The sequence below is a fragment of the Papaver somniferum genome, chromosome 4 (genome assembly GCF_003573695.1).
Source record: "Papaver somniferum cultivar HN1 chromosome 4, ASM357369v1, whole genome shotgun sequence".
Lineage (NCBI taxonomy): Eukaryota > Viridiplantae > Streptophyta > Magnoliopsida > Ranunculales > Papaveraceae > Papaver > Papaver somniferum.
This window is the reverse complement of record NC_039361.1, coordinates 128549210-128562156: the sequence shown is the minus strand read 5'-3', so window position 1 is coordinate 128562156 and position 12947 is coordinate 128549210. Positions and strand designations below refer to the sequence as shown.

Sequence of the window (12947 nt, the reverse complement as noted above, 5' to 3'; positions counted from 1 at the left end):
GAATACATCCCCTTTGTAGTACACAACAACATAACAACTGGATAGGGCCATACTAGACCTGAAAAATGAACACACACATAGAAAATAGTTCATTATTGGAATGAAGCTGAAACAAAATAACTTCACTCAATAACATTCTAACACAATAAAGAGTTCATTCCACGAATGAAGCCTTAAACAGAATGATCTCATTCATTAACATCCTAACAGATAAATAGAGCAGCAACAATACTTCTTCCATGACAAAAAAGAAAAGTTCATTCTCGGAATGAAGCCTTAATAGAATGACTTCATTCGTTAACATCCTAACAGATAAACAAAAGCACCAACAGTACTTCTTCCATGACAAAAGAAGAGTTCATTCTCGAAATGAAGCCTTAACAAAATAAAGATTCTTAACAGAACAGTACTAATAGATTCTTCCTTAAACAAAATAAATAGTTCATTCCAAGAAATGAAGCCTTAACAGAACAGCACTAATAGATTCTTCCTTAAACAAAATAAAGAGTTCGTACCAAGAAATGAAGCCTTAACAGAATGACTTCATTTCGTTAATATCCTAAAAAAGATAAAAAAAACAAAGCACCGACAGTACTTATTCCATGGTAAAAGAAGAGTTCATTCTTGGAATGAAGCCGTAACGCTATTAATAACTTCTTCCTTAACAAAATAAAGAGTTCATTCTAAAAAATGAAGCCTTAACAGAACGACTTCATTCATTCTAATCAAAGAAAAACTTAGCTGATCTATAATTCAAGGAAAGGATTAGCGTGAAAACTCACCAGCAACAAGAAGAATTCAAATCAAACTCCAAAAAAACACCGATCTACGAATTTGTAATTCCAAAAAATTAACTCCAACCGAATCAATCTTCACTTCAAAAAAAGTCTCGAATCAAATCTTCAAAAAAGCCTCGAATCAAATCTTCTGTAATCAAAATCTCGAATCAAATTCACTCCAAATCAAAACACCGTAATCAAATTCACTCTGTAATCAAATCAATCTTCATAACCAAGTCAATCTGCTGTAAATCGAATCGATCTTGGTATCAAAAACGAAATCGAGGAAGATTTCGTAAACCCTAGAAAAGAAAATCTGCAGCAAAAGAAGAAAAACGAGATCGGAGTTGGAGAGAGAAAATTTTCTTGAACCTGAAATTTATTGTTGTTGTTTCTTGTTTATATATGTCGGTAAAAGGACGAAACAATAAAATTTAGGACCAAAAGATAATTTTTGCACGTGCAAGGGTATTTTGGTAAGAGAAAAAGAATATTCCATGTGGGTGGACAAAACCCTAGGACCAAATTATAATTTTCAGGACCAAACTATAATTTATATTGCCAAAATGGACCAAACAGACAATTGACTAGGTCAATTGGATTAGACTCTCTCTAATATATTATTCCTAAGACTATATGGTATTTCCTTGATTTTTAATTTGGAGCGGGGATGTTCATCAAAGTTAGTTCAATAATTTACGACAATATTCAATTGGGATTTCAATTAGGGTTCACAATGGGATTAATTGCGGTTTAATAAAGTTTCAATTGGTATTATGAATTGAAGAGCTTCTGTTATTTAAGGAACAAGTGGGTAAAGAGATTTCTGGATCGTTGTTATTATGAATGGTTTGAATTTACTATTTTTCTTGATAATCTAATGAGATTATATGCTTTAGATTGATGGGAATGTTCAAATTCACGAGGTTACACGGTTTCATCCTTTGTATTCAGTTTAAGAATTAATAGTTTCGATGCTGTCTGATTCTTCTTCCTGAAACAGTTCAAGACGATAGTGAAGAAGACAATATTTTCTAGGGGTAAATGTGTAAGTTCATATCACTTTTAAATTAAAATTACAGAAAATATTTAATAAAAAAGTCAAACTTGGACTTTGACAGTCAACGTGTAGTCAAGGTACCAACCCTTAATATTTCAAATGTTGGGTACCAAAGCTAGGTGTTGGACATTTACTGGGTACCAAATGTTAAATAACCCTAATACTAATTAGTCCAAATGACAAAAATATTCTTGGTTTTATAAATACTGACATAGCTACCAAATGCCAACAACGCTTGTCCACTTGGAGATGAAGGTATCTTTCAAAAGGTCGGAGACTTATCTTAATAAATAGTGTTTTGGCAAGCTTGCCAATATATTATTTATCAATGTTTCAAATGCATGTTGCTGTTGTTAAAGAACTAGAGAAGATTATACGAAATTTCTTGTGGGGTTCTTCAAATACACAAAAGAAAAGGAGTTGGGTTTCATGGTCTAAAGTTGCAGTGCTAAAATCTAGAGGGGGTATTGGTATTAAGAAGATGAAGATTGCCAACAAGGTCTTACATTGCAAGTGGATCTGAAGATATGGAGCGGAAAAGAACGCGCTTTGGAGACGAATAGTTCGTGAAAAGTTCGGAGGTAAACATGAGTCTTTTCATCCTAATTCATCTAATAAATCTGTGGTCGAAGTTTTTGGTTTGGAATTTTAAAGGCAAGGAAAATTTTTAAAGATGGGACTTGTCTGATTGTTAAAATTGGAGGCAGAATTTCTTTGTGGTCAGATAAATGGGTTGGTAATGTTGTGTTGAAGGAAAGATATCCAAGAATTTATAAGTTATCAAGATCTAAAGATGCTACTGCGAATGAAGTTATGTCCGAGAATGGACAATGAAATCTCAATTTCAAAAGAGCTTTAAATGAACAAGAAGTGGGCGATGTGGCAGACATGTTACAGATGCTAGGAGATATTGTTGTTTCTCAAGACAATACGGTGGAGGATACAAGGAAATGAGCTTATGGTACTGATTTTTCAGTCTCTAATTGCTACGAGGCACTAGATGTGGATGGATTGCTTATTTTTCCGCACAAGCAGGTATGGAATCCAAAGGTACCGTTGAAAGTCTCTTTTCTTATATGGATTGCTTGTCATGATAGTGCACCAACTCTTGATAAGCTTCATAGAGCTTTATATGGACTGTTTTCCATGATGGTGCACCAACTCTTGATAAGCTTCATAGAGATGGACGTGTACAATCTAGTCAATGCTTATTCTGTTCAGCAATGCAGGAAACCTAGAATTACTGGTTTTTACACTGCAGCTAAACAAGAAAATTATGGCATTACTTTCTGGACAGTTTCAAGATACAATGGGTATTCTCAGAGACCGTAAAGAGGAATCTTTGGGAGTGGTCAAGAAAGAGGAGGAGAAGTTTCATCCGACAATTTTCCTTTTGCGATTGGGTGGAATGTATGGAATGAGCGCAACAGTCGACTATATAGGGAATATCGGGGAAATTTTGATCAACTTATCACTTCCATTAAATGTACTCTATATAACTGGTCTTTGAATTCAAAGTTATTGGAGGGCTATTCTTTGAACACCTTAATCTCAAATTGGGAGGCAGTTGCTGGTAATAATTAGCTAACCCAAAGCTTTTGTAATCTTAGTTTCATCTCTTTGATGAAGCTCTGTTTTTAATACAATTTTCCTTTTGCTCTCAAAAAAAGAAAAAGCTACCAACAGACAAAGTGCGCAATAGTTAATCCAAGAATGACCGAGACGGACCACTAAAATATAATCAAGTACGTAAATTCATTAACATGGAGGGAGATCCCTTGACAGGCCCTCATTTGACAAGGTATTGCAGTCTCTTGAGAGCCGTAAGATTAGAGTACAAGGATGGTCGAGATTAACCTACCGGTATCTTGTTCTCTAGTTTATTATCGGGGAAAGAGTTTGATCATCAAGGGTTTTTTTCCCTGTGTTCGTGATTATCGGATCATTGACCGACATCAATAAATTTTTGTGTGACTAGTGACTAAGCCATCTCCACTGTACACAAGAAATTGTCTGCAGAAACATTGATTAGGATTTGATACTTTCTATTCGTGTTTTTAAGTGAAGCACATCCATTTTCCTTTTTTTTCTTTTCTTTCTTTTTTTTTTTAAACAGAGGTCAAAATTATTAATCTACTAAGTTCCACCAACTAGAATTAGGGTCTAAGTAATGATTTTCAAAACCCCTTGTTCTTTCCTTTCATCCCCTAATTAGTGATGAATCAAATTAGCCAGCTTGGGTCAAACGAAATTTTGGCTTCTTAATGATTGTTTGAAACTCAAAAATTCCTTGATGGAGTAAATAACACCAGAACAATTCTGATGCTTATGAGAACCATCGTAAATATCTGGTCTAAATCTCTTGATTTGATTCTTCAGCTCCTATGTTCAGTTTTGGGTCTGTTTTATCTCTTATGTTAGGTTTTTTTTAATCAAGTTCGATCAACGATGAAGTTTTCCTAGATTGGGTTAACTGCAAGTGAAGATAGAGAGCAGAAAAATGAAAAAAATAATTCAGAAGTTATCAAGGTTACGAAACATTCTGAAAGTTATCATGGGGTAGGAAATAACCCGGATTACCCAAATCATTTTAAAATAATCTTAACGGCCAATCTATCTCGATCCAACGATCACCATGAGATTGTCAAAACTTGTTAAATTTGGCCCTGTCAATGAAACGCCCCTCACATGCATGTACAGTGCAAATAAATGCATGTAAGCAAAAGTCTTTTAATTTTGGCTTCTCTTAAATGTAGCACACGCTATTATTAACCATAGCCTGTTTAAATAAGTTTTTAAACTAACTAAACAAACCTTTGTAATCATTTCATGTACCCCAACAAAATTATATATAGTCCAAATAATTTGATAATCACTAGATCTCTAAATCAACATCAACAAGAGAACTCGGTCATCAAATTAATACTAAAAAAAAGAACAAAACCCAAGTTTTCAATTGTTCAAATATTCCAAAATCTCTCTCTAGCTTATTAACCATACATAATTCATTCCATCGAGACTTAATCGCTGTAGCAGCAGTGTTGTGTTAACAAGGCTTTACTTAAATTTGCCTTGAATGTTTTCTTTCTTCTGAAGCTTCCTCACTTCATTGTGATGGCTGGACTAGTGCCGTATTTGCTCTTTGGATACCTCACTTGTCAGCATTAAGGATTTGGTTGGGATTTTCCACATTCTTCAGCTTAATATACATCATCGCAACTTTTATTCTTTCACTTCGAGATGGTACAAATCACTTCTGCTAACTGCAATTATGTTATAAACTGTTTACAAAGTCACTTCATGATTAAGACAAATTATTTTAGAAAAAATTAAGAATTGGAGTTTATTTTGTTTTGGAGGAAAAGTAAGAATTAATATTTATATAAAATTGTTCAATTTGTGAGATTATTAAACGGACCACAATAGCAATCAATTTTAAATATGATTGAAAAAAAAATTAGGATTTATTTTGATTTTGAGTAAGAGGAAGATTTAATAGTTAGTAAAAATCAGAACTTGTTTGGTTATTATATTACCTTTTGATTTTTCATTTGAACCGATACTTTTTTGGGTTATGGGTAATAAATATGTGGGCTATATTTAAGAGAAGCCTTAATTTTAACTCAAGTTTACAGAAAACTTCTTTTTATCAATGTAGGGCCCATTTTTTATAACAAGAAAAAACAAATCCTACTACCACAACGAATCAAAGAGGTCGAGTACCACAACAATGAATCAAAGAGGTCGAACCGGAACCGTAGGCCTCGGCGATACCTGGTATATGATTATGGAGCCGAAAAATTCTTAATGGTCTCAGTTCTAGTAGAACCAGAACCTGTAAAAATTCAGTTATCATGATTGAGGAATACTTCGATCATGCTCCCTATAAAAGGGTTGAATGTAAAATCAATTAGCTATTTGCCATGATGCTTACAATACGTAATCCAGTTGCCCTATTTAACAAAAAACAAAAAGATTCTTCTCCGAGGACGTTAATCTTTTCGTAGAGGTAGATCCAATGATTCTCTCGAGCTAAAAATCCAATTAAAAAAAAAGTTACATTTCTCCACTTCAAAATTCACGGCCAAAAGTAAGAATGAGAAGGTAAGTTTACAGTATGAATTTATGTAAAGGCTGAGTGACATTACCCGAAGCTGATCTAAGCGAGAAAAAAGAACAGTGCAATTCCTGTTGTCCGACTCTTCAATCATATTAACAAGCTGAAGTGAAGACATAAACATATTAAAAAAATATGCCACAGGAGGATATAATATTCAAAAACAATGTGACAAACGAGATCAAATTCTCCAATAAAAACAAGAGACAATACCTCAGGGTAAAATTCTTTTCTTTCTGGAAGCGAATAGATGATCAAATTCCTTATGCCACGAATCTGATACACAATAAGTAAGATAAGTTGCAAAGTAGTAAAACAAGAAGACTGATTAAAAGACAAATAAGGTTTTACGCGTACAACATGAAGATTAAAAGCATGATCCACAAGCTGGGTCCTCATAAGCAGATGGAATCAACATTCTAAGTAATCACGGTACCTTATATCTGTGATAAAAATGAGCTCTTTCTGTGTAAAGCATGATTTTCTGCTTTCCTTCAAAAAACCAAATCCTGGCTCGAGATATATCACTTTGCTTTGTGTACCTAAAAATTTCGAAAACTGAAAATCAAATGCCACTCCATATCCTTACGGGGAAATCTTTGCTTTTCGCATTTGTAGGAAGTAGGATGCACCGGCTATTAAAGTTTCCCTAAAGATGATTTATAGAGCATAGTAGCAAAAGATACTTACTCAGAGATCATGCAGAAGGAAGCATTCTGGGACTGCATAAAATTCCTCACTCGAACATACTCAAAGTAAGAACTGATAAATAGCATTGTCCCACCCTGGTAACAAAAAGAAGAATACTGAACATAGTTAATCTTTTGTTTTTTTCTGTTTCTAATTCTTTTCTGGATGAGTGACAATATTTATCAAATAAAGCAATTAGCATCTGATTAGTGAGAATATACCTGAAGAGAATCCTTTATCTTGGGAAACACCTGCCATTAGGAAATCAGTATGCATCATATTAGATAATACATTGAGAGAAGAGCTTACATGGGTACTCATAAGCAAGGTACCCCGGATGACAATACACGCACGAAATACCTTCTAAGAACCATTATAAGAACTTACCCCGAAGGATCCTATAAAAAAAATAATGGAACTGACCTTCTTAGTGAAGTAATCAAAGCGAGCATCAGCAGCCTCAGCAATAGAAGTGACATCAAAGCGCTCATACATCTGTAGAATTGTAATTTAATCAAAATTATAGAATGTCTGAGGAATTACTCATTTCATAATTCAGCAAGCTGAGCAGGTAAGCAGTTTCAAGATGCTTTAGTGAACAGGTCTATCTGAGGGAAATACAGTCATGGCTAACTCACCTGTCGCACTTGAAGTAACACTTTTGGAAGAACACCTTTATATTCAGTTACTGACTTCACCTAAAGAGAAACAATATGGACCAACAATCAGAATTTGCACAAGAAGAGTACAAGAATTGACTTCAGAATGAACATCATATCCATATTCAAAATCAAACTCTAGGAAGAACTTGAGCACACACCTTCCCTTGATAATTCACACAAAGTTGATTGAACAGTGAGTTTATTTCTGATACAAGAAGAAGATAGATGTTAGTCAGATAATCTGAACACCCAAAACATGAATGGAGGGGTTGACATGTGTTCTTTTTATCTATTTTTGTGTACTTATTAATACTTCCAAGTCCAATTCGAGCTAAATTAGTAAGTACTTCATGAAGGTGTCCTTGATAGTGTCAAACGCAGACAACAACTTGAAAAATGCAGACCATATGTGTTACAAATGTAAACTCTACAGCAACAATGATTAACCATGCCTGGACTGAAATTCTTATAAATGCATTTACCTGGATTTGGAAAAGAACCTAACAAAATTGTTTGGCGATAAAACTTTGCGTACCCATCCAGATACCTAAAAATGACAGAAAATTAGATGAAACCATCGGCATATTGCACATATGGTACTCCACACCAAAGATAAGAGATTTAACATTAAAAAAGTGAGGAATGAACATCATCTTACTTCATGTAAAACGATTTTGATATTTCATCTTGTGCAAATTGCAATTACAATTTTACAAACATGTGACATAGGAAACGTGAAAGTATCAAAACAGCTTTGAAAAGACAATTTTAACATAAGACCAGGGGCAAGACTAAGATAAAAAACAATTGAAGGTAATGATGTGACACTGTAAGTTTGTAAGCTTTAATCTTCAAATGAAAAACAACAACCAACCATTTTCTAATGCGCATCACATCAGTTCCATGCTGCTTGGCTGGTATTTGGTTCAGCTTTTCAACTACAGTGTTCAGATGTGCCCAGTTCTGCACAAATCGATGATGGGTTGAGGAAAAATAATATTAATAATCAGCTGAAATTGTTCCGACGGTGGATTAAAACTTGAGTGCCTTACCTGCATATATATTACATCTGCATGATCAACAATCAAAACCTGTAAAACCATCAGAGAGATCCTTGAGTTCGAGATTTGTAAACAAAGCATTTGCTAAGACAGATAAAGTGAAGGGAAGTAGCAGTCACTCAGGAAAAAAAAATTGTATAAACAAAATTCCATACCTCAATTGAAGAGAGATAATCAACATCTTTCTCTTTGTTAATTTGTGCGGCCTCGATTTTCTAATAAGATATGATAGAATGTATCATGTCAATATCATACTTAACGACGGTAATGCTTTTAAGAGTGTAATAGATACATACATTTACTAGTCCAAGTGGAGAAGCAACAATTATATCCGAGGAATAGAAGTCACTGTATAGCTTGATGCTTCTCCTACAGATTCAGCAAACAGAAAAACAAATGAGGTCCTGTTACGCAGTTTTTGATTAGGCGTTTCAGTTTTTTTTTTCAAAATAGTGAAATATAATATATCAAACCTTGTAAATTTGATGCCAAGCATAAAGAGATCATTGTTAATCCCACCAAAAAGAGCTTTGTAGTCCGAAGGTTTTGAAGACTTCCTAATTTTTAAACGCTCCCCGTCATGTACATCTTCTGATACATCGTTCTCCGCAGTATCAAATTCCTTCAGGAACCGATCAGTGTACTCTACATTAACCTAGAATAAAAAACACAAGAAGAAAATCGATAACAAGATAAATACTGAATTCTAGGAAATACACAAACACTTCCTAATCAATTTCCTGGCATACCCATATCTGCTAATATTGGCCTAGTCTACGTTCATCAATCCCCTTTCCAGCGGAATGATGAAACAGGAAGTTAATGCAGACATGGCCTATTGTTAGAAAATGTATCCATAGTATGAAACACATATTTCTCGGAAATATCAATAAGAAAATGTGGAACCAATTATACCTATTACATACAGACACCAACAACGTTTTGAAGTTTCCACTGAACAAATTAGATCTTAACATAAAACTGAGGTAATATTAATAGCCATACTTTGTGTGATGAAGGTGTCAGTGTTATGAGCCTCTTAATGACACGAAGTGCAATACTTGCATATGGCAATACAATCAGCACCTGCAAACATACCAAGAAATACCATAATGTAACTATAAGTCAATGATTAAAGCCAAAAATAAAGGCCATCCACTAAGGATTATAAAACAGAAGGGACATTAAATAGTTATTTCAGGTTGGCATCTTCACAGAAGGACATAATGAAATTGCTTATTTAGTGTTAATCAACTTCCTTTTGATGAAAACAGAAATATCGGCAAGAGTTTCATCCAAATAAGACAGAGACAGAGAGACGTATGTGCTCACATGAGTATTAATTTGTTGCTAGAACTTAAGAGGTAAACAGAAATGTTGATAAATGAAACCTAGAGCAGCAAGCACTTATGTGGAAACATTAACAGCAAGAAAAGTAGAGCTCATCTTTCTAGCATATGGAAACTGGCATTATATCTAAAGCATGAGAATATAGCACAGTGGCCAGGTCCCACGACATAAGTCACATAACTATCCTGTAATTAGCCATGGTTTACTGAAGCTAATTTATGTGTACGAAGCACAGCAAAATCTCAATACCTTGGGACGAGTAAACCCATGATCAAGGTATTTCTCGCTGTTAACAACTTCTTCTCTAACATTCTCTGGATGCTTGGCCAATTTCGCTTCATTCTTAGTCACAAAATCTCTAGTTTTGAACACGTGATTTAGCTACAAAATGGAGAAAAGATATCTATGAACTTCATCAGTAAAGAGAAAATGGCATGGTGAAAGCAACAAAATAAACATAAAGAGTGCAATGGCAACATAGAAAAACTGGCACATACAGCATGTATAATATATGAATCCATGATACTTGAATCCTCTTCCTGGCCTCCTTTAAGGTAGAAGGGTTTCTTGTTACAGTGGAATATGTCACGATAATTTGTACCTGAAAAGCATGTATGAAGCTTTTATAAACAAACAAGCAACCACGGGAAACACATCAGCACAAAGACATTAAGTGATCGCATAGGGTATGAGGTCAGATGATGAATTTTCTGTTGCAATAGACAATCCTTCACCATCAGCTTATCGATTCAGTTATATGGAATAAAATCCTAATGAGATGGCTAAGTATGATAACACCAAGAACACGAAGGAAACAAATTAAGTGCCAGGTTGTGCGCATGGGTTAGTTGTTGACTGACGTTTAGCTCCACAATACCCTAAAAATATAATGATACATTCTCAAGTTGAATACTGAAAATAATCACTTACAAAGAGTGAAAAACAGTCTCTGCCTGGATGAATGAAAGTCATTGCCTCCAGATGTCTTATACAAATCTAACCAATGCTTAAACAATTTTGGCTTTAGACCATAACAAGAACTATCGTCAACCTCCTGCAAAACAAATCGTGAATTTGAAGTCACAAATGATAGAGATACAAATAGACCGGTGACGCAATAAATGATACTCGAGTAAGCTAATGAGCAATCAACAGAAGTGGTAGTACCTCTTGCAAACACTCTCCTGTCCCTATCCATATGGCTGTTGAACTGCCAACAGCAGGCACCTTCCATTTGTATTTCCACTGCTTTTCCGTTAAACCAGCAACCTCGTCTGTTGATAGGATATGCCCCAAGTGGAGATTGAAGGAGCTGCATGAAATAATTCACATCATAAAAGCCCTACAAATATAAAGTTATCAGCCAGAAGGGAAGAATCCCCTAGTTCTAACCCACAAGAACCTACACAATTTGCAATACAGCTATCTGGTTAAACTTAATCTCAAGCATTATACATACAAGAAATGTGTTACGACTGTTTGTCAGACTAATATAGAAACTTGGCAACCAAGAAGAATAAAAACGTCATATAATCGACATCTGACGAATATGTCCCAAAGTACCCACCTTGAAACAACTGATGAATCGGTATCAGTTTCGCCATTAACCTCTAAGTCATCATCATCCTCTTGGTCAGTAGCAGATGCTTCACCGTCGATTATATAAGACTGTGTAGGTTCTTGTACATCAGCTTCCATGGAATCACTCTGATCAGACTCACCATCAGATCCTGAAAAATGAAGCAGAATGTCAATGAAAAAAATAGGCCAAGTCACATATTGAAGAACAATTCTCAAATACTAAATATCCAAATTATAAGATTAACCTGACCTTCCTCAGATTCCTCCTTCACTTCAGCTGTGCCATTTTCATCATCGTCATCTTCATCCGAGTGACTTATACCTGCTTCGTCTCTTTGTCTATAATTAGAAACACAACTACATTAATAAAACCACAACAATTACGAAATCTATAACTACATCTTCGAAGAGTAAAAAAGATACCTGTTCTTATAGAAGTTAGCAAAAGAACCACTTCCTTTACCCAAAGTGTTTAACAAGTTGTTATATATAGAAGGCTCTCTATGAACCACCAGTTCCTCAGAAGCTACGCTTCTTCTAGGTTCCTCCTCTTCGGATGATATCTCTGATCGATACAAATATAAAAGATTTATACAGATATTCCATCTATTCCGGTGCTGATTCAGTAACTTGGGTAAGCTCAAAATTGGCAAGTGTATATAGAAGATACTCTCACCGGGTTTTTCTCCGGATTCTTGTGTTCTAAGAGTTACTTGGGTAAGCTCAAATTACCAATTTACAATCAAAGTTTTAGGCTTTATTGATTCGTAGCTCCAAAGTCCATTGACGGGACGCAATAGAGAGAGAGAGAAAAAACAGTTGGCATACCTGGAGAAGAACTAGGTGATGGGCTACAAGCAAACTTATGCTCCATTCTGCCGTTCTTTTTCTTGAATTGCTTGCTTTTTACATTCTTCTCTTCTGATTTCGATCTCTCTCTCCCTGTTAGTAATGTACAAAACATAACCTTTTGAAAATCGATCACAATTAAAAGAAGATGAGGGTTTTTCATCATTTACCTCTTTTTCTTCCATAAGGTCCGGCCATTATTAGGGTTTAAGCCTTTAGTAAGTGAGAGAGACGTTAGCAATTGAATTTCTTCTTCTTCCTCTCCACAAGAGTATTTGGGTTTTAGGGTTTATGTATTTGCTGAATGTTAAATATAACATGTAGCCCATAATCTGGGTTGCACGGAAAACTAGGCTAAGGCCTCACGCATTTAGGAAGAATGATATTTTTAGGGACCATGGTTTTTTCGAGTGGATAATGGTTTTATTAGGCCAACTTCCATTTAATTATAAGGGGTGTCCTAAAACATTGAAATGACTAACCTATCCTTAACCTAATTTAATTTAAAACCAACCTAATAACCACCTATATATATATATAATCATCACCACCGCCCACCACCGCCACCTTCGATTATCGCCACCACCAACCACTGATTACCACCACCACCTCCTCCCACCACCACCACCCATCACCGCCGATTACCACCACCACCACCTCTGATTATCACCACCACCAACCACCGATTACCACCACCACCTCCGATTACCACCACCACCTCTATACATATAGCTTAATTTAAAACATTAACAAAGATATTCTCACAAACCCATTACTTGTCATTCGTTTTTGGTTGAA

General features: G+C 35.1%; 1 protein-coding gene across 1 annotated transcript; it reads right to left on the bottom strand.

Annotated features, from left to right (window-relative positions):
* Positions 1-5572: 5572 nt before the first annotated feature.
* Positions 5573-12480, bottom strand: LOC113276555 (U3 small nucleolar RNA-associated protein 25-like). The gene is made up of 25 exons (XM_026526183.1): positions 12320-12480; positions 12129-12242; positions 11724-11865; positions 11551-11639; positions 11287-11449; positions 10887-11031; positions 10650-10773; positions 10217-10320; positions 9969-10100; positions 9375-9455; positions 8843-9024; positions 8666-8738; positions 8525-8584; positions 8361-8399; positions 8183-8271; positions 7791-7855; positions 7467-7513; positions 7285-7344; positions 7070-7141; positions 6868-6897; positions 6647-6741; positions 6393-6498; positions 6170-6232; positions 5988-6059; positions 5573-5871 (listed from the first exon to the last, which is right to left on the bottom strand). The coding sequence occupies exons 1-25, from the start codon at positions 12345-12347 to the stop codon at positions 5797-5799; spliced, it is 2250 nt and encodes a 749-aa protein (XP_026381968.1). The 5' UTR covers positions 12348-12480; the 3' UTR covers positions 5573-5796.
* Between the last annotated feature and the right edge of the window lie 467 nt (positions 12481-12947).